This window comes from Neolamprologus multifasciatus, chromosome 5 (assembly GCF_963576455.1).
Source record: "Neolamprologus multifasciatus chromosome 5, fNeoMul1.2, whole genome shotgun sequence".
NCBI classification, from domain to species: Eukaryota; Metazoa; Chordata; class Actinopteri; order Cichliformes; family Cichlidae; genus Neolamprologus; species Neolamprologus multifasciatus.
In genome coordinates this window covers 15,722,045-15,744,876 of record NC_140443.1, presented here as the reverse complement: position 1 = coordinate 15,744,876, position 22,832 = coordinate 15,722,045, and the positions used below count along the sequence as shown (strand labels likewise).

At 40.7% G+C, this 22,832-nt stretch overlaps 1 protein-coding gene across 2 annotated transcripts in view; it reads right to left on the bottom strand.

Moving 5' to 3' along the window:
• Positions 1-4,158: 4,158 nt before the first annotated feature.
• LOC146518276 (SLIT-ROBO Rho GTPase-activating protein 3-like) overlaps positions 4,159-22,832 on the bottom strand; it is a 37,594-nt gene continuing 18,920 nt past the window's right edge. The window contains exons 9-22 of one of the 2 annotated variants that reach the window (XM_085161220.1): positions 20,976-21,173; positions 20,776-20,860; positions 19,211-19,238; positions 17,730-17,832; positions 16,426-16,486; positions 11,549-11,626; positions 11,092-11,226; positions 10,904-11,009; positions 10,602-10,829; positions 8,849-8,922; positions 8,569-8,749; positions 7,294-7,440; positions 6,859-7,174; positions 4,159-6,434 (exon numbers count right to left, since the gene is read on the bottom strand). In XM_085161220.1, coding sequence (XP_085017346.1) covers positions 5,970-6,434; positions 6,859-7,174; positions 7,294-7,440; positions 8,569-8,749; positions 8,849-8,922; positions 10,602-10,829; positions 10,904-11,009; positions 11,092-11,226; positions 11,549-11,626; positions 16,426-16,486; positions 17,730-17,832; positions 19,211-19,238; positions 20,776-20,860; positions 20,976-21,173 — 2,205 coding nt within the window. In that variant the 3' untranslated portion in view covers positions 4,159-5,969. Of the gene's footprint in view, positions 6,435-6,858; positions 7,175-7,293; positions 7,441-8,568; positions 8,750-8,848; positions 8,923-10,601; positions 10,830-10,903; positions 11,010-11,091; positions 11,227-11,548; positions 11,627-16,425; positions 16,487-16,766; positions 16,798-17,729; positions 17,833-19,210; positions 19,239-20,775; positions 20,861-20,975; positions 21,174-22,832 lie in introns of both variants that reach the window. The other variant, XM_085161221.1, reaches the window with a different exon arrangement.

Genomic DNA, 22,832 nt, shown 5'->3' with positions numbered 1-22,832 from the left:
GTAGCCTACAGTTATACAGTTAGCCCACATTTAGCACATTTTCCAAATGAATAGATCTTGTAGATCTAAACTGATTAGTTGATTCTCAGTCTAATGATCATTCTCTCCAAAACATGTCAGCATGATTTCATTGTATAAGTACTCGCATGCACAACCGTCTGTTCAATCGTCAAAATTGGTCAAGAACATAATACCATGAATACCATATATGAATTTCTTTGAATATTTGATAAACTGATGACAGTCATTGACAGTCAGGTGAAACTAGGTGTCACACACAGGTGTGTTCCATGATTGTGTGCTGCCAAACACAGATATATAGAGCTTGACCAGAGCCAGTCCGATCTCTGAACATGGATAGACAAGGCCAAGCAAACGGACAAGGGGAAGTTCTTCCTCAAGGAAGAGAAGGACGAAGAAGAAGAAGAAGAGGAGGATTGAGAATGCGTGGTGGAGGAATAGGGGGAAGAGGAGGCCGAGGAGCACGAAGACACAGTGCTGTCCCGAATGAAATTCGGGCCACAATTATAGACCATGTAATAAACCATGGCCTCACAATGTCAGAGGCAGGTCGTCGAGTGCAGCCTAATGTGTCTCGCTCTACAGTCTCCTCCATTATCCAAACCTTTCGCAGGGAAAACAGGTATGTACTCTATGTAATCTATAATGGAATTATATGTTATATAGGACAGGGCACTGTGTGTGAGGCAAAAAATGTATAACTTACTGTAGAGATTGTGTGTTCACCTGCCTACAGTAGTAGGTCTATACTAGCAGGTGGAGAGGACTAGTGGAATGTTTTGATACTAAATATGACAAGAAATATATTGAACAAATTACTGTAAACTATGGAATTACATAATTCATACAGTTTAGAGAAGTATTCCAGTCACTGTGCAGCAGGAGAATGAGTACAGCGACCACTGAATAAGTCCTTGTTTTTTGATTTTGTGTTCATGCAATTTACTACTGTAATGTACATTTTCTTTTTACATATGTATGAAACTTTCTTTGCGTGTGAATAAAAAATGGTTATCATTTCCTTGGTAGTGTGAGTGCAATCTGTGATGTCAAACCTTGGAGGCTACTCTTTTCTGTTGTATATTGTTGGTCCTCTGCCATAGTGACAAAACATCTAAACATTTTGAATGGCAGTACTCACACAATGCCAAAGGGACGATGCATTTTGGGGGCACTGACTATTCAGATTAGAAAGAAATGTAGTTTTGACACATGAGTGAACTGTTTTAGGGGAGATATGAGCTTTTGCAGGTGGACCATGTTGTTGTGATCAACCATCCAGGTTTATTTTGACAAAAGCACCAAGAATGATGAGAGTGTCCGATCTGTGTCGAGAAATGAGCCAAAGCTATTGAGAAGGATCTTTGCCATTTTGGAGACACTGACTGTTTAAATGAGAAAGGGATTTAGATTGAAGCTTGAGTGAACAGTTTTGGAAGAGATATGAACTTTTGCAGGTGAGCTATAGTGTTGTGTTAAACTGTAAGAGTGTTTTGCCAAATGATCTTAGAGTTTTGAGAATGTAATTTCTGTTTCAAGAAATGAGCCAAACCAATGGAGAAAAACTGTAACATAAGTAAACAGCAACTGAGATTCCTTCTTGGGTCAAAGAAACTTTACCTCACAAAAATGGAAGGAAATAATTCTCAGTTATCAAAAACTACTCAAAATACCAGTGTTCACAAGTTACATGGATAAATATTTCCAGAAATCATGCTTGTTTTGTACAAAAGACTTACTTTATCTCATTAAGGACAGCGGAGGTGTCATGCAAGGGGTCTCAAGACAGCTTTAAGTGGCTGTGAGGTAATTAGTGGTGTAGTAAGCTGAAAATCTGCTACAGACAACTCCTTATTTTTTACTTTTGCTTCCAATTGTTCATTATTAAACTCCTGCATAGTTTTAATTGACCATACTTTAAAAACTTAGTAAAATTGAGCAGGTCTAATGAAGCGAAATCAAATTTTAAAATAAATCACTTACCTCAGAAATGCACTGTGTAACATTATGCTTCATTTCCTTGTAAGTGCAAGGAATGAAAGGCTGAGAATCTTTTAAAGAATAATCGTATGCAGGCAGAATATACCTATACAAAACATTACTTAACTGTCACGATTAGGCTGTGTGCAGGCAGGATGAGGACCCAAACGCAAGCTCACGGAGGCAGGAATGAACTCAAAACAGTTTTATTGCTGACGGAAGTTAAGGCGATACAAAATAATATGAAACTAAACTGGGAAGTCATAAAGGAACTGACTCACGAGGAAACACACGGAGGGGCACATAGTCATGAGGGAGAACGCAACACTGAACTGAGGGAGACGCGGACATAAATACACAGAGGGTTAACGAGGGAAGTGGGACACACGGGGAACACAGCTGACACAGATAATCGTAATGAGACAGGGCAGGAGCGAACACAACATGACGCATACTGACGAGAGACTGTCAAAGTAAAACAGGAAGTACACAGAGGTTCAGACAGGAGGAGAGAGAGCACGGGGAGAGCACAGACATAACGGGCTGGGGAAAACATGGAATAAAACACAAGGAGGGGAAACGAGGGTCTCACAGATACACAGAGGGGCACACAGGGGGTAATCAAATAAGGAACATCTTAACAGAACAACCTAGGAACCACGGCATAAATAAAGAACAAAATACAAAACACACGAAAACTAAGAATACTGGGCCAACATGGCAACAAAAGGTTACTGTAACTGAGAGCAAAAACAGAAACGTTTATTTAACATTGAAAATTAAAAACACCTTCGAACTAAAAATATGTTCTAACATTGGAAATTGAATTTTCATGTTTTAGGCAGAGCATCATCAAGTCTAAATGATAAAAATATGGACTGTAAAATATCATGTGATGCTCCAATAAACGTACGTCTCCCTTCTTCACTCAAGTTTCATACTGTTTCATTCATACTGTTACACTTGTAAATGGGGGACCTGAATACTGTATTGCCAGGAAATACTTTACTTTGTGCTTGGTTCAACTCTGGTGGCCTTACTAATCATATAACAACATCAATGAAAAGGCCTTTTGAAATAAGAACCCATAGCCGGAAAGCTGGGTGTTAGTCTACAGGTTGTTCATTTGCTCTTGGCAGGCATTCAGGCCTCAGTTAAGGCCACAATCTGATTATATTCCCACTTTTAATCTCAATAAACACACCTAAGTGGATTAAACTTGACACTGAGTGCTGGTTATGGAAGAAGCAAAACAGACTCATCTTGATCAGGATATGGGGAAAAAAGAGAGTTTTTGCTTTTGAAAAGGTGGAAAGCTAGTATGCTTACTTCTTTTTTGTTTTTTCACTTTTTTATGGTTGTCACCCCTTTGCATTATTTACAAATTTGTCTCGCAACTCTTTGGATGAAAATAAGTTGTGTGTTTTCCGCAGTGAAGATGACTTCCATGTACTGGGCTGGCCTCCGAGTACACGTGCATATCAATAAAATGAGACTCTTTGAACCTTTTCAATTCGGCAGAGCATTTCAGTCTCCTTTCAAGGACCCAAGAAGCACAATGTCTCCATCCACAGGACAAATGTGGTCATTGAATGGCTACTTAAACATTAACCGTGAACCATTACTAATATATTATAGTTATGAGACAATAATCCAGTGAGAAGATTGTCGCTAGTGCAAAAAGGAACATTCATTATAAAAAAAAAAAAACACAAAAAAACCAAAACATACTGAGATATCATGGCAGGGATCTGACCCTCTGGATCTGACCATCAAATGACTGAAGATAAAATAAAAAGAAGGAAAATACATTTGACACTAATTGACTGTCAGCGCATGTTGCATTATGTCTTTCATGTATGTTTGCAGTTTCAAATGTTTTCTTTCAGTGATTATATAGCCTTTCAGGATGGCACTATAATCCATGCCAGCCAGTAGATGGCCCTGCAACACAACTATAGTTACAGCATTTCCACTGTACATGCATGTAAGTCAAAGTGATTATACATTATGTTGATTTTCATTTCTTACAAAGAAGTAAAGTCACTGAATTACTTACATTTTGTGAGGTCCATTTGCAGCACAGCTACTGTTCAATATCGATTATCTACATTGTTTTGTTTTTAACTCAAAATCACCACAGAGACATTAAAGACATTTCTGGGAGGTTTCATTGATTTATTGTTTTACCAATTTCTGTGCAAGGGTAAGAATTACAAAAATCTACACACTAGAGATGATAATATATCCTGTTTCTATCATACAATGTTACTTTTACAAGCGTCCTTTAACAATATGTATATATTCATTCCGATGTACCTATTACACATTAAAGATATACTGATCATCCTCATAAGACGGACCACAAATATCACCAACAGTAAACAAGTTTGGCTAAACGTACGCACAGCCTGCAGTGACCATGTGTAATCTAGACGAGGCTTGACAAGCATCAATGATGATGTGCTATATCATGTTTCTAGTACAAGTTCATCAAAATGAAGACACAAAACTTACAAATGCAGCACAGTTCCCTGTAGTGTTTTTTGTATAAGTGCATTAGTCATTTGAAGTGTACGAGAGTCTGTTGAGGTAACACAGCTAATCCTTTAATATAGAGAGTTGACAATAATATAAGCTCTTTTTTTATGTTTGTCTTTATTTCATTGTTTTAATTATAGGCACAGCATATCTAAAATGGTCACAACAACTTTCGGTATTATTTGTATCACTGTACTTCAGGTTATTTTGCTACTCTCTGGCCCATTCTGACATTAACAGATGAAGAAAAAAGAGAAAGTAGTTTTGGCTAAGGAAATCACTTACTTTTCTTTTGATATATAAGAATTAAGAAGTAACTTTAGAAACAGATTCCCAGTCCTGACACAGAGTGGACACTGTCAAATATTAGAATCACAGTGGGTATATAACAGTCCTGGTCCACTGCTGAGGAAATGTAACAAATGGAGGGAGAAGAGGAACTGCACTGCTGCCGCCTGACACAACTTTGCCTGACACAGGCTATTGGACAATGAGACTACCATTGCAGTGGCCGTAAACTTGCCAGACTGAAGCAGCAGCACAAGCTGGCAAACTGGTGCCAACTAGGCCCATTTGTGCTTTAGTTGCCAATCAGTCTGCTGCCAGGAGTTTCACCAACACTTTTTTCTTAGCTTTACCCAGCTCCTTACATTTCAAGGTAACATTTGGAGGATTTCATTTAAAGCCACCGTGCATAGAGGTTTTGTATAGAATCTTTTAACGGCTTGGGGCCGAAGCCCATGATAACATTACACAGCTGCAATTTCCTTGGAGCCAGCATCTAGTGGTCATTAGAAGAACTGCAGTTTGAGACAGGTCCACTGTGTTTTCCCCATCCAGCCATGTTGTCTGTCTGTCTGCTTATGCTGTGACGCTGTGGGACAGGCTTGCTGAGACAACTTCTTTCAATATAAATGGTATATAAAAGGAATATTATGAACCACAGCCACAGACTAGATGTCTACATGATTAGTGGTGAAATATTCCCTTAAGTATCCCCTTTATAATGGAGCAGGAAACCACTCACAAAGAACACGCTCATGGCATCTTTGTAACCTAATAACATTTCATTGAGATACTCCACTGTTTTGTTTCAGTAAACAGAAGCATTTTCCAGTGCATCTCTTTACCCAGCATGGCTATTCTGCATGACAGCATTACTATAAAATAATTCTCATAGATTTAAATCCTATTTTTGCGTAACATATCACTGCAGTACAGTACATTGAATTGTTCCCAACACACGTGGAAACAGAGTGGATGTTGTGGGCAGAAACAAGCACCTATCCTACACTACACGAGATTAGTGGTAAATATTCATCGGGTGTCAATGTTTGTTTTGCCGTCCAAAAAAAGGGGAAGGGACATGATGATAATCTGAATCACTCTGTATCCACAGCATTCTTCAACCACTTGTCTGACTGGAGCTACATGTTACCTTGTTTGTCCGAGGAAGAAGAGGAGGTGGATGGTGACGGAGACGGTGCTTTGGGGAAGACCCTGTCAGTGGGAGTAATGCTCGGGCTGCCCAAACCAGACGAACTGGAGCTGCTGGAGCGGTGAGGTCCTTGGCCCTGTCCAATCACAGGAGCCGGTCGAACAGGTCTGACAGGCGGGGGCCTTAAAGGAGCACTTGGTCTACGGACTGAGAGAGCGGGCTTAAAAGTGGTCATAGTCTCAGATGAGGAGCTACTACTGCTGCGTCGCTGGGCTGCATCTGGATCCCTGATCACCATGGTATGGAGAGGGCTGGCAGACACCTCCTGCGCTCCACCAGGGTGCTTAAGCGGCTCCAATGTGTCGAGCACAACGTCAGGCGCGTGCTTGGCTACATTCTGCCTCTCCAACTCACGCAACTCATGCAGGGCTGTATTCATTGTTTTCTCTATATCCTGAGAAGCATAAGTAGAGGAAAAAACAAAAGACACTGATGTCCAGCAACCAAGCAGAGAGTAGCTAAATCTATTGTTGAGGCAAAAGAAATTTGTTTTATTCCTCAGAGCTCGAGTCTTTTTATGTGATGGTGGAAAAACTAAACCCAAAATTTTATTTGCCAACTGTGTAATGTTTTGGTACCCATCAAAGAGCTAATGATGCACATAATATTTAGGAATGGTAGCGAGAATTGAGATTTTTTTCCTCCTTAATTTTGCCTCGATACAGTTATGATTTTTCAGATGAAGCTATAAAAGGAAGCTCCCTTTTTAGAGAAGCCATACATATGGGATAGTTGTATATGTACATGTTTGTTATACAATAAAATAAGAAAAGTCTATATTAATAAAAACTGCATGTGCTTTTAAGGATTTTAATCACCTCAGCGAGTGCCTCGGTCTCAAGAGCCTTGTGGTCTCCTAAACTTGCATGCCGGGTGGTGCTTGGTGATGATCTTTGAGAGTGGCTGTCGACAAACGCCTTTCTATCAGGGTGGCTGATGCAGCCAGCACTGCCAAATGTGGTGAGACGGCGTTTCTCGGGACTGTCAGTTAGACCCCTGCTGACAGCTATTTTGTGTGGACTCTGGGGGCGAGGCATAACCCTGGGGGGTAGATCAGCAGCTCTGGTGGGGCTCAGGCTGTCAGCGCCGTTCCTATGGCGTGGAGCTGCAGCGCCATCTGATCGCACTCGTACCCTAAAAAGAGGCGATGAAATTGATATTTAATTCGTGAATAGTTTCAGTTTCTTTGCACTGGATAAATGTTCACTGTCCTCCCTCTCTCAAGTCCATCCCAAATATCAAACTGTTACTACCTTCCCAATGCTGGTCCAAAGCGGTTCTCAGGTGTGTGTTCACAAGGAGATTGACGCTCATTCCTTGATGAGGTTCTGTCATCGTGGTGCGGCCCACTGCTGGTCTCACTGTCAGTCCGATGAATGCTCTCTGAGAACGCGTCGTCCCTGATACAGATGCATATCGATGACGCTTTTTTATTCATGTTTAACATAGAAAATAATTAACAGTAGTCTGCTAGATAAACTAAAAAAGGAGTTCTGCAGTGTTTGAACTGTTAATTCATTTCTGTGTTAAATTTTTTTAAAGATTTTTTTCTTGATGAATGAATCATTGATAAGTACATTCCCATTTCATTTAAAGCAACTGTTCATTGAGTTTTTGTACAAAGTATACAATCTGTTAAAGCCAGAACTGTAAGTGCTTGATTCTGAAGCCAAAGCCGACGTAACAGAGTTGTAATTTCCTTGGAGTCAGTGTCTAGAAGTCAATAGGGAACTGCAGTTTCAGGCAGTTTCACTGTCTTCAACTTCTTTCATTATAGTGGTTGAAAATCAAATGAGAATCCTTAACCTCTTAAGCCCCAAGCCTACCTGATCTCCTGCTTTTTGCCCCCGTATCAGGGGGCGTTGGGGCTTAAGAGGTTAATAATCACATCCCTGCACAAAAACACCACAGCATTGTACCTACCAAGCCCATTCTTTTAAAGGGAAACATTAACCACTAATTACTCTGTCCTTTTGGTCCTTTTCTGCATAAATCACTACTCTTCCTAATTTAGCTTTAATTTTGTTACCTGCCTACTAGTTATCAGAAAAGAAGCTATTAAGAAATTAAAGGACTCCATTCAATACGTGACCTGAGTGAATGTCCATTCGAAGAAAATCTCTCTCTTTAGCAAATTGTGGATCAGAGGGTAATTGCTTCGACCACAAAGGTTATGTTTTTGTTACCCTTTGTCTGTTAGCAGAATTATAGAATAACTACCACTTGAATCTGAATCATGAAAAGATGGATTGTAGCCAAATAAAGATCTCAACACATTTTGGAATAAATCCACATCACTTAAGGCTGTAAGAGTGATTAATGTCCTTAGTTGAGGTTTGCCCTCTCTGGGTGTCTGTTGCTCCAATAAGAATGCAATAAAATGAAAGTGTAGCATTTTATTCATAGTGATCCTTTCATTAGGAAGATTTCATTAAGGCCAAGCTTTCTAAAAATGCAACACACCTGACAAGCATTTATTTATTTTTTTACTTTTTATGGGCTTCACAGCCTAAATAAATCTAACTTACATGTCTTGTACCACAATGTATTGATGTGGGATCAGCCCATCCACACCATTATGTCGCCCTTCCCACCAGTCCTGAGAAGCTCGCAGGTAGAGCAGCAGAGAGGCTCCCTTCTTAAAGGACAGCTCTCTTGGACTTCGGCCCACGTAGTCAAATTTGGCTATGGCTTCGATTTGCTCCAATTCTGCCATATGAAAAAAGATCAGAGGAAATCTCATTATTTTCTCTGTCAGCTTCTCAACATTTTTGTCTTCCCAATGGATTGATGTGTTTGCTGACTCACCTTCATCACTTGTGTTAGGCCCGGTACCATTGTCAATCTCATCCAGAGCTCCTGGTTCACTGTGGGGGCTTTCACTGGAGAGAGGAGATGCAGAAAAGGAAATGAAAAAAGTAAGAGCCATTTACGCACTCTTATTCTTTAATCATTACCTTTTATAACAAAGGAATCCTTAATTACCAGACCAATATTATATTTATCATGTGGCAGCAACCTCAATAGACCGAGGCATGCAGACAGTCAAGACAACCTGCTGACATTCAAACCAACCATCAGAACATGAAAGAAAGATGATTTAGATGATTTATCAGCTGTTCTTTTCGGAAACTGCTGAGGAAGGCAACAGCATCCTAAATAAGTACTTGTTACAATCAAGGTATGCAAAAAAATATCAGTGATTGCACACCTAGTGCCATTCCTGTCAGTAAGTCTACAAGTCATGTGGACTTACCAAAGTTGGACAACAAAAGACTGGATAAATATTTCCTGGTCTTTCTTCCTTTATATTCAGGTAGTAGTGTCATAATTTGGCACCAGGAACATGAAAGCATTGGTCCATTGTGCCTTGTATCAACAGGTGGTGTAATAGCATAAGGGATGGGTCTTGCGATACTCTGGGCCTGTCAGTACCAAATCAGCATCTTTTAATCAGCACAGATTCAATGTTTTTTGTGACATTCAGATGGGTCAGAATCAGAGCATTGTGTCAGCGGTTAAGGCTGCTGGTGGTGTAATGGTGTAGGGGACATTTTCTTGGGACACTCAGGACTAACTAAGCATTATTTAGATGCCACAGCCTACCTAAGTACTGTTGTTGACCATATTCAGCCTTCACAGCGTACTTCTGCTGGTTGCTTTCGGGACAATAACATGCCATGTCACAAAGCTCAAATCATCTCAAACTGTTATGTTGCAAATGACAATGAATTCACTGTAGTCAAACGGCCTCCACGGTCACCTGATCCTAATATGATAGTCTTTGAGATGGAGCGGAATGGGAGATTCGCATCGTGGATGTGCAACAAACAGATCTGCAGCAACTGCGTGATGCTATCATGTCAGCTTGGACCAAAATCGTCCAGGACCTTAATGAAGCTATGCCATGAATAATAAAACAGCTCGGAAGGCAAAAGGGACTCCAACCCTGTATGAGCAAACTGTGCCTAATAAAGTGTCAGTTTTTATTGCAAATGTTGTTCATGCAAATGAAAAGCTAAAAAAGATCCTGGCATTTTTAGTTTTTCTATATGCACATTTTTTTCATGTATTTTTTTGAAACCTCTAAAACATACACTTTATACACCAAATTAAAGCAAAATCCAAACTACTTATTAAATTAAATGTGAGATTCATATTATCCAATAAAATGACTGATCAGGATAAATCCTTTTAACAAGGAACTGAACAGCTACTCTTCATTCTTTAATTCTAGCAGTTGGATCATTTAAGAAAGGCATTATTAATGTTATTCAATAATCATATTGCTGGTGCATACAGTCTTTAAATAAACAACACTTGTTGCTAGTGTTGCTATAGAAAAGAAGTCTTGTGTTTATGAGAAAAAAGCCAATACCCTTTATTAGGTTTCTGTCTAAGAAGATAATTCAGTATTGAGTGTAAAATCTACAGCCTTGTACAAAATGGCTTAGAGCCAAGGTAGGAAGTGGAAAATGTTACATGGCGCTATTTTTCCAAGGCCAAGTTGTTAATGGCTCAGAAAACACAGCACATTTTGGACACCTAGCTTTGAACCTACCAGTATTCGTCCCCTCCAGCCATGCACTTCTCATACACAGGTCCCTCCAGTTCTCGCTGGGTAGGAAAGATGACCTCATGGTGGATGATGATTGTCTTAATGATCTCATTAACGTGTGCTTGGCAGGCCACAGGATCTTGGTCATCTGGTATGGGCATCAGCGTGGGGCCAAAGCAAATAGCGAGATTGTAGGGGTCCATCATGTTCTCATCGCTGTACTGGGAAAGACTGTGGAAAACAGAACCAGTAAGTATCATTATTTTAATTTTGCACACCGGAAAATTTGTAGTGACGAGACTTACTGGTTTAGAAATGCAAACAGGTATCTCATGACGATGATCACAGGCCGCGGAAGAGTCACGATTATCTGCTGAAGGTGATGAGCTCTTTCTGCACCAGAGTCAAGCTCTAAAAGTAATAAACAACAACAATCACAGAGTGCTACACTAAATAAAACATATTCCACATGTTTTCCTGGAATGTTACTCACTGGTAGTGGATATGAGGTCGACGAAACGCTCTTTAGGGAACAGCGGGTTTTCCAACCCCCGGAAGTAAAGCTTAAGAACTCCCGCCACAGAGTTAATATCATGATCTGTCTGATCATCCATCAGTGGATCTTCTCCTGTAGATGTAGCATACTTTCAGTCTACTCAGTATTCATCCATTGCACTCACTTTCATGTAAGATAGCAGTGATTCTTAATATGCATTTCAAATTCGGAAGTTAATGTATGCATTAAGAGTGCAGTTATGTTTGCTCATTTAGGATGCTGATCTCATGTATTATGCATTAAATGGTTTACATGTCCATTACAGGGTTACATATGACACACAGGCTCATTATTTGCACTTTAGAGTCCTGTGAGAGTAACTGCGGTTTCTGAGGTGGGCAAAACGAAATTTAAAATCAATCAAGAGTAGATGGCTAAGTGACCTGGGACTAACCTCTTTCAAATGCATTTTTAATATCATTGACTTCGACCTGGGATCCTGGAACTCGAAATATACCTTGCTGCTGAAGACCTGTGGACATATAAAGCTGTTAGTCTAAAATGGAAATAAGGTATTAATATAAATGGCACACCCCCTTCAAAATAAACCAGATTTATTTCTGTTGAATGTCTCTGTGAAGGAGTTTCTTCTGTTTTTTTGTATCTAAGTATAAAAACAAGCTTAAAGATAGGAGACTTCAATCATATTTAAAAAAAACAAAGGAAATCCACAGAAGTTACCCATCATGAGAGTATGGGTAAGTCTATGGCAATCGGTGTGAAAGCAAAACAGACAAAAGACTCAAGAATTATTTTGCAGTAGCAACTCACAAAGGATGAAAGTGTGATGGATTAAGATGCCACATCTTACCTTTTTCACATACACTATATGGTCAAAAGTACTGGGCCTCCTACTACATATAGGAACTGCTTGGCCATAGAAACCTAGCACATGCCAAGCTTACTCAGTAACTCTATGTGGTCGGCCATGTTGTGGCTGTGTTGCTGTGGTTCCTCAATGACTCCACTTTGCAATAACACCACTTAAAGTTGATGATGGAATAGGGGGAAAGAAATTGCATGAACTTACTTGTTGCAGTGATTGCAATTATTACAATACCGCAATAACAGTGGTGAGAAGAACTCATTTTTTCACACATTTGTGACAGGCAGACAGCATGGCTGCTATAGCTTGATTTTATACCACTGTGGCAATTAGAAGACCCCTATGAAAAGACCATCGAGGGAACAGTTCACCCTGCCCGGGATAGGGTTACCGGGGCCCCGTCCTGGAGCCAGGCCCGGGAAGGGTGTCTGAGCTAGATATAGTCAGGCTCACCTCAACGCATGGCCTCGGCTCTGGAACCAGTCTCCTGGAGAGGGGCTGGACTCAGTCTGGAGTTGCCCCTGGTGAGAGGCGTCAGGCTGGGGTGGGTATCTTGGTATCCCCTCGGCTTGCTGCTAGTATGTTGGGGTTTCTCCCAGTGGATGAGAGGGTTTGTTCCCTTCGCCTTTCAGGTTAGGGAACAGGTCCTGACTGTCGTCTGTGCTTATGCGCCGAGCAGCAGTTCAGAGTACCCAGCCTACTTGGAGTCCCTGAGTGGGGCACTGGAGGGTGCTCCTCCTGGGGACTCTGTTGTCCTACTGGGAGACTTCAATGCTCACATGGGCAATGACAGTGAGACCTGGAAGGGCGTGATTGGGAGGAACGGCCTCCCGGATCTGAATCCGAGCTGTGTTTTGTTATTTGACTTCTGTGCAAACCACAGTTTGGCCATAACGAACACCATGTTCGAACATAAGAGTATCCATAAGTGCACGTGGCACCAGGACACTCTAGGCCACAGGTCGATGTGGTATGTAATCGTATCACCAGACCTGAGGCCATATGTTTTGGACACCCGGGTAAAGGGAGGGGCTGAGCTGTCAACTGATCACCACCTGGTGGTGAGTTGGATCAGGTTGTGAGGGATCAGGTGGCGAGGGAGGACCCTGGACAGACCTGGCGCACCCAAACGTACAGTGAGGGTGTGCTGGGAATGTCTAGCAGAGGCCCCAGTCCGCAAGATCTTCAACGCACACCTCCAGCAAAGCTTCAACAGCATTCCGAGGGAGACTGGGGACATTGAGTCCGAATGGACCATGTTCAGCACCTCCATTGCCGAAGCCGCTGCACGGAGCTGCGGCTGCAGGGTAGTTGGTGCCTGTCATGGTGATAACTCCCGAACCAAATGGTGGACACCTGAGGTGAGCCACCAAGCTTAAGAAGGAGTCCTACCGGGCTTGGTTAGCTTGTGGGACTCCAGAGGCAGCTGATAGGTACTGACAGGCTAAGCTGAATGCGGCGTGGGCGGTGGTGGAAGCAAAAACTTGGGTGTGGGAGGAGTTTTGTAGAGGCCATGGAAAAAGACTTTCGGACTGCCTCGAAGAGATTCTGGAAACCGTCAGGCGACTCAGTTCTACCTGCACTGTGTATAGTGCGGGTGGAGTGTTGCTGACTTCGACAGAGAAAATCATCAGGCGGTGGAAGGAATACTTTGAGGACCTCCTCAATCCCACTGGCACATCTTCCGTGGCGGAAGCTGGGGACGAAGGGGATGACCCGTCAATCTCTGGGGGCGAGGTCACTGAGGCAGTTAAACATTTCCTTGGTGGCAGAGCCCCTGGGGTGGACGAGGTCCGCCCCAGGGGCTACATGTGTTTTGTGGACTTGGAGAAGGCACTCGACCATGTCCCTCGGGGGGTCCTGTGGGGGATGCTCCGGGAGTATGGGGTGTCTGGCCCATTGCTACGGGCCATTCAGTCCTTAATAACCGTTGCAAGAGCTTGGTCCGCATTGCATTAAGTTGGACTCATTCCTGGTGGGTGATGGGCTCCGACAGGGCTGCCCTTTATCACTGATTCTGTTCATAATTTTTATGGACAGAATTTCTAGGCGTGGCCAAGTGGCGGAAGGCTTTCACTTTAGTGGTCTCAGGATCTCATCTCTCCTTTTCACAGATGATTTGGTCCTGTTGGCTTCATCAGGTGATGGCCTCCAGCTCGCCTTGGAACGGTTCGCAGCCGAGTGTGAAGCGGTGGGAATGAGAATCAGCACCTCCAAATCTGAGGCCATGGTCCTCAGTTGGAAAAGGATGGAGTGCCCACTCCGGGTTGGGTACGAGACCCTGCCCCAAGTGGAAGAGTTTAAGTATCTTGGGGTCTTGTTCACGAGTGATGGGAGCGGGAGATTGACAGATGGATTGGTGCAGCGGCTGCAGTGATGCGGACGCTGTACCGGTCTGTTATGGTGAAGAGAGAGCTGAGTGTAAAAGCGAAGCTCTCAATTTACCGGTCGATCAACGCCCCTAGCCTCACCTATGGTCATGAGCTGTGGGTAGTGACCAAACGAACGAGATCGCGAATACAAGCGGTGGAAATGGGTTTCCTCCGAAGGGTGGCTGGTCTCTCCCTTAGAGATAGAGTCAGAAGTTCGGCCATTTGGGAGGGGCTCAGAGTAGAGCCGCTGCTCCTCCGCATTGAAAGGAGCCAGTTGAGGTGGTTCGGGCATCTGACAAGGATGCCCCCTGGGCGCCTCCTGGGCGAGGTTTTCCGGGTATGTCTCACCAGGAGGAGACCCTGGGACACGCTGGAGAGATTATATCTCTCGGCTGGCCTGGGAACGCCTTGGTGTTCCCCCGGATAAGCTGGAGGAGGTGGCTGGGGAGAGGGAGGTTTGGGCTTCTCTGCTTGGGCTGCTGCCCCTGCGACCTGGCCCCGGATAAGCGGAAGAAAATGGATGGATGGATGTGGCAATTAGACTATAAACACCTTAATTCAAAAATTGAGGGGTGCGGCCCAAAGCTTCTGCTTTTTCAGTCATAACTGGTGGAAATCAAAATTACATTGTTTTTCTTATTATAACAATCTTCACAAGACAGACGTTACTATTAGTTAGTAAGAGATTCATTAGCATCTCTTAGAGAGTAGATGTCCTGTTTATCACTGACACCCCATCTTCTTTCTTATATATAAGGATTAATGTAAGCTGAGCATCATGAATATTAGAATGCAACCCATTTTGAGAAATGAATGAATCATAGAAATTAATATTTCACCTCACTCTCTCATCCAGGCTTGTACATATGAAATGCCCCAGTTTAAGATTTTCCAAGCGATCCAGTTGGAGCAGTTATATTATCTCACATTGTATGCTATTTCACTGCTAATAACTTCTAAAATACCAAAAATATTTGAATGGCTACTATTAACAATATTAAAGTTTTATTTTATTTATATAGGACCGAATCCCAACAACAGTCACCTCAGGGCACTTTATATTAGGTAAAGACCCTACAATAACAGAGAGAAAACCCTAACAATCAGTTGTGTTTTGATTATACAGACTGAAAACTACATGTAAGCAAGAAAATGAAAAGGGAAACTCTGTCTGCTCTGTCTACTTGCTGTAGCGAATAACTGTCTGTTGGTCTGTTTGTTAGCGCTCTATTGCAGTTTTTAACCCTTTCATGCATGAATTATGACAACCTCAATCAGAATTTTTTTACATTTTTATTCATCTTTAGGCATGAAAAAAAGATTTTTGAACTTAATTTTTTTACACATGTACTTTTAAAAGTTTTTTTTTTTCATGTCCACTTAGGTGGACAACATATGTTTTTGGCTTATGAAGTTGACTAATGAATAAATAATATACACTGTGTGTTGTGATCATGTGCAAGTATACTATCAACCCTGACACAAATACAAGAAAACAGCCTTTGAATATATCTCCACTGTAGTGACCACTATACGTGAAAGGGTTAAGATATAATTTTCAAATTTTGTGTGATGATAGACACCAATAAAAGCTCGAGTTGATTAATTTAGGTGAAAACTTTATATTGAGAGTCTGGAGAGACATAAGCACCTAGGTTAGGTAACCATTTGACTTTGATCTGAAATGTTAGCACCCAAGGTCAAAGTTGATGGATGAAAAGAGATGACAACATGCTTTTTTTTTGTTGCTTTTTTTGCTTTTTTTTTGCAATATTAGGCCCTACATAGTCACATTGACACCATAACATGCTGATGTCATCATACTGTATTGAAATTTATTTTTTTTACCCCTTTGACCTTTGGGGAGAGTTCGCTCTCTTAGTGCTCTTATTGTTGCCGTTTCTATCTAAAATTGCAGGGTCCCTACTTTGCAATATAAGAATCCTTAATGTGACCTGATGCATTTTTGTTTTGTTAAATTTGAATTTGTTGAATTTTGTTGTAAATTTGCACTACACAAATAAAACATCAGCCTTTGTGGAAAGATAACTTATGAATAGAACTGGAACATACCATACAGGTTGATGTATCGAATACAGCTCTCAACCACCGCTGGTATAGGCTGGCCTGAATCCTATAGACACAATCAAATTATTACTAGAGAAACCACTAAATCAGAAATTAATAACCATAAGAAACAGTCACACTAGCAAGCCGTTATGATGAGAAGGCTGAGATGATATCATTTATCACTTAACGTTAACTTTCTGAGTCACAATATGCAAAACAAAAATATATTAATGCATCACGATAACAGTATTTTCACAGGAATCCCAATGGGACAGAGGCACAGAAATGTTGGTTAGCATACTAAACACAGTGTAATGATCCCACCCAGCTATAAGACAGAGTACCTGACTCCTCGCACGGACATTCCGTCTTCCCCTGGGCAGAGAGCAGTAAGGCACGTAGACAGAGGAAGAGAAGCAACAACAACCACAACAGGTTAGTGAGAGAGACAGATCTTACAAAGAGAGACAGACAGACAGACAGACAGACACAGAGAGAGAGAGAGAGAGAGAGAGAGAAGGACGAGGCATGGCCTGAGAAAAGCATCAGTCAAAGCATCAGTGCCATGTGGCGTGTGAGACATGAGGGCATGGTTTGGGGGGGAGTGGGAGGGAAGGGCCTACTACAGAGCATGGTAGGTGGGGGGAAGACACATATTTTTCCAGCCAAAAACAGCTTCTTGATTTGGAGGGAAATTAGAATCAATTTATCAGTCGATCTGCTAATTACGCCATCTCCTCAACTAACTGATTCTTTATTTGATCTGTGAGAAAAAAGCCCATTGAAGAACTACTAAGATATAAATAATGATAATATTCAAAACATACAACACTATACAAAAAATCAATAAAGCAAAAAAAAATTTTTTTTTTCCTTTTGTTTTTTTGTCAGTTGATTCATTGGTTAATCGTTTTATCTCTGTACTTTTGTCGGTGCATGCCCTGCTTGTCTGCTGAGTTTGATTAGCATTAGAGTGGAAGTGGCCATCTGTTTATTTGCATAGCTGCTGTGTGGCCAACTGACATACAGCCAAATTAATTCAGTGTACGGAGGCTGGGGGCTCACAAGAACAAACCTTATAATGGTGCTTTTGAAAATACACCATCTTCACATCAAGATGCTGGACCAGCTTTCACCTTATCCAGTGTTTTCGTCAAATGTGAAGACAAGCATTGAGCAAGAGGAAAGTCAGTGCATGAGTGAGGCAATGTTTGGATAAAAGAGTGGTCACAGGCAAGAGAACCCCCAAGGACTGCTAGCGAGAAAGCTGAGCTCATGAGAGACAGAGGGCACAGATGGGCTTATACCTGAATGAAGGCCTCCATATTGCCGTTAAACAGCCTACGGTTAAAAATGGAGCGAGGTCTACACTTCCGCATTCTCTGGGGTTTAGGGGGAAGAGTTGGGGGCCTGGGGAGATGGTGGGGTTTGTAGGGTTGGTACAATGCAAACATGAAAAATAATGCAATATGCAACAGTAAAACTGATTTTGCTTAAGATGTTTTTCTTTTCAGATCTTTACCAAAACAATAGGCTGCTCCAAATCATAAAGAATATGGTAGTCATATATTGACCGTTTCTGAGATAGACTACAGTCATTTGCTTTCTTGCTGAGAGCTAGATGAGACAGCCGATACTCTTTTCATTTCTTTATGATAAATATGAAGAGACAAAGTGCAATTAGTCAAACTCTCGCTCAGACAGGAAGGGAAAATAATTCATGGTACTCCATTAATTTTGAATAGCATAAAGTTGTATCCTTTACAGTTCTGTCACCTGTCAAAAAACTACAAACCTGATATGACAGAGATAAAGAAGAAAAGATAAAGATGGGCAACTTAACAAAAAAAGACAAATTAATAGAGAATGTGAAATATGTCAATGTATGTAAATTAAGCGAAAAACCTGCTACATACATTTTTAATACTTTCTATAGACAGTACAAAGTACTGCACTACAAAGTACAGTGGAATATGTTTCATTTAGTGGGCAATCAATGATTGAGTGTATAATGTATTACGCTGTCTCTATAAAGCCATAATCATATTATCTAGCTTAGCACAACATTTTAAAACCAAAAATAAATAAGTACCTTGAAATTGCTTAGCTAGTGGCTTTAAATGTATAATATTTTGTGTTGCTTATTTCATCTATCTAAAATCCAAATTATACAAATGATACATTGTGCTTGCACTAGCTATTTGCTACTAAATGCTAACTTAAATTAGCAAACCCTTTGCTTTAGCCTCAATCTGAGCATACAATCATCTGAGTGGGACCAACACACCATCAGGATGAACAGAATCAGCTTTCTGGGATCAACTTTCTCATTTAACACTTGGCAAGAAAGCAAATTTGTGTATTAACCTAAAAGTAAAAGTAATACAAGGATGGAGCTCCTGTAACTTTCTCAAAGTAATAATGACTGAAAGGTAATACATCACAAAATACTCAATACAGGTATAATTAAATATAAAATTTAATTGATCAAAATAAAAGTCAAGCATTTGTATTTGTCACATGCCCTTCTAGTCAATATTTTTTAATTTTCTCCTCATTGAAATGTTTTTATTAATCAAATCATTATCCATCTCACTGGCATTTCAGTCCCTGGTCTTAAGATATATCTATAGATTAAAGCATCTCTAATTTGGATCCAAACCATTCAACATGGTGAGGTAACGATATTCCTACACTGTGACTTTATTTGTGCCACATCCAGGGACACAGGAAGGATTTTACACATCATTGCCGACTTTATTCACCCTCTTGTCACTGAAAACCTTACCTCGTTGTTCCATATTCAGCCCTCTCCCCTAAAAGGAATAAGCACACACAGAGAGAGGCTAAATTAGAACACACTAGTTTTACAATCACAGAAGTTAGCAGCACGGTTGAGTGCTGGCTGACTATACATGGCTGGCAGATGGAGAAGGAAAGGGGTGTTATGAGAAAACGGGCATCTATTCAGTCAGGCTGAATGGGGTGAACGCCATGGTTGAATCTGACTCACCGCCAGGCAGCGGTCATTCAACGGTCGCCCTAGAAACAGCACAAGAACCCCAGAAGGGGACTAGCCTGCAGACTAGCTCTGTGAAAGTGAAAATGTATCCAGAGGCAACAAGAGTGGGTGCTGATTTGTACAGTATTATGATTTCATGATATGTGCACCACATTAGCACACTCACACGCACGTTTCAGAATAGCAAACAAATTAAGGCCTCACTTTGATCAGTCAGTCAGAAATGTTTGTTCAAGGATCATGTCATGTGTAAAGCAGCTTCCAGCACAATCCTTCTTTATGTCAAACACATAATTCCAACCTTAAAGCATACGCTAGCAAGAGTCTGGTGATCGCCATGACATCATGGCATCAAATATACTTTTCTTCTCTCTTCTGGATGAGTTTAACACATATTTAATATCAGGAATATGTAAGGAAAGCATGGGAAGAAATATCCTTTCAATGCTATACTAGTAATCCATGGCTTGAGATGACCTGCTTTTAGGTGGTGCAGTTTTCAGGATGCCATGAGAACTACAACTTTACTACATAATATCATTTATAATAATATAATTAATATAATAAGTAATATAATTTGGTGTTTTGTTTTGATCAATATTTAATTATCTGATTTCTAAAAGAATCTGTGTACAGCAGACACAACTGTGATATATGGGAGTCTGAAAACTTTTAATATTCCCAACAAAACAAAATTATTTAACACATCTTTGTGATTCCAAAGTAGCAGCATTGTGACATTAAAAGACAGACTCTTACTGACCCTTTGGCTTCATTATTTTAACAGCTCTCGGGTCTTAAATTTGTATAACAGTGCTTGTTATCATGGACTGCAGGGTTTTTGTTCTCTCTAGCTCTGAATGATATAATTTTGTATCGTATTTTCATTTTCAAGCATGGGGTAGGCTACATACAAACTGAAGATATTATGTATTTTTAAAAATTACTTCCTTTGGCTAAATTGGCTGTATAGTGTTGTTACATATTTGCCTAACAAGTGAAAGAGCTCTGGTTCAATCACAGGAGGAGACACAAATTCCTTTGGGGTTGCATCAGGATGGGCATCTGGTGTAAAAAATGTGCCAAATCAAACAGGCAGCGTTACCTGCTATCGTGACACCTTATAAATAAGGGAGCTGCTGAAAGTAGCTCTACTTCCTTTGGATAAAAACAACTATAATAGATATAATAGATTTGCTAGATGTGCTTCTATATATCAAGGTACTAATATACTCTAGAGATACTTTCTTTCTTGGCAGCTTAGCAGTTACTTTAATATAGAACTTTCTACACCGCTAAACACAGTGCGACAACGTTTTAATAAGTCTCACCTTCTCCTAACGTCTGCTTCAGAAGGTCATGCTTAGCCTGCAGTTTGACAATGAGATTGCTGCCATTCAAGTACTCCTTGTATTTCTATTGATAAGAAAGACAAAAAGACAATTAGTGCTATTTCTAGACATTCTTTGTGTTGTACTGTGCACATTTACACCACGCTGCAATTTCTTTGTTCATTTGTCCGACTACTCACAGTAAAGTAGAAGCCCTCAGTCTCTTGTTGATTGGCTCGTCTTTTGGCGATGTTTGCCTTGCTCATGTAAGAGTCAGATGAGGCTGATTTCACAGACTCTGTGGATTGGCTGTGCTGGAAAGCCTCTGAAACATCAAAGTCCTCCACAGTAAGCATATCATGGAGGGTCTGCAAGGTGGCGTCAAGAGTCTTCCTCACCTGAAACACATATAGATGTAAACTTTAGTTGTCATTTCAGCATTAATCACAACATGAATATATTTGTTTAAATACAATTATATTAAAAAAAGATAGCAAACTGGTCATTTGTACACATAAAATAATAAAAGAATATTTGTACCACTGGACATATTTTCATTAGTCTTCTCAGTGTCTCGAACACACTGTGGTGTAAACACGGCAGCTCAGATTATACTGCTGCAGGCTATTTGCACCGTAGTTAGACTGACAGCGTGAACAATAGAGTAATTAGCTTGCTAGCTTGATGCATCACGACATGAAAGATTAACTATGTGCCTTCCATGTGAGGCAGACAGGAAGGGAGCGTGGATTTCCTTATTCATGACAGCCACTGACACATACACACACCCTGGTGACCTTTAAACATGTCTGTGTGAGTCACAGTGGCTTTGGTGACCATGCTGGGGGTGGCCCCCATTGGAAGCAGGAGACTGGATGAGATATGACCCCACATATCAGTGTCAGATTTAATGAATAAATATGAATGCATAGTGACAGCTCAGGAGAGTGGCTGGCTGTTGTTACATGTTTGTAGTGGAGGGTGTTGGTGGCCCGCATTATTAAACACAACACAGTAAATGAAGGTATGAAAGTGCCTCCTGTGCCATGATGATGAGTGATAGACTAATTGGAGGGATGGGTTCTGGTTTTCCTAAAGGAATAGTTTTGGGAAAAATTATTTTGTTTGCTAAAAAAAAATGAATGAAAACACAGATATATTTCTTTCATGCCTGCCATGCAGATTTTATGGATTGGGCATCATTGACCACTTGCAAAAAACAGTTTTGGTATTTCTTTCTCTATAACTTTTAGTTTCACCTTACCCTTCTCTGTTCCAGCACCAACATTTACCAGCTACACTTCTGTAAATGGTTGCTTTTTAATGTGCCTAGAGTTCTAACAGGCTGGGGAAAAAAGCTTTTTCTTACTATTCACTTGGACATGGAATAATTTACAGAAAGATCAGACGAGGTCTCCCTTGGAAAAGAGATTTGATCTAAATGGGGTTTTCCTGGTTGAATAAAGGTAAAAGAAACAATAACAAGAGATCGATTTCAGTGATTTCAGTATTCAGCGGATGACATTGATCAAAGCTAGCTAAACTAAGCTAACTACCTAATGACTGATTAGTAGCTCGTTAGCTTATAGCTTCAGATGTAAGGGAAAGTGTGAGAGTGTTTGCAAAAATTATGAAGTATAAAACTAAGTGTAACACATCAATCTAACATCAATAAAGACTCTTTCTCAAGGACTCTGGTGTCTTAGCATGTTGTTTTAAAGACTCTTGCATTTAGAGCAGCAGATATGTGTTTTTTTTCCCTGTTCTTCTACATTTAGTCGATGGTTTGAATGATAACAACTTCACTTCCTTGCACAGTATTTTGCATTAATACACTGATGGTGCAACCTCTATATTCAAACTCAGCAACTCAGACTACTATGTTAACAGCTTCCCCTATGAGACCCTATACAACATTCGGGATCTGACTTCACTATCACTAATAATCACTTGCATACATTTCTCATTTGTATTTATGTACACCTTTGTACATAAAGACTCTTTCTCAAAAGACTCTGGTATCTGTGTAACATTATCTCGATGAAACATCAGGATAT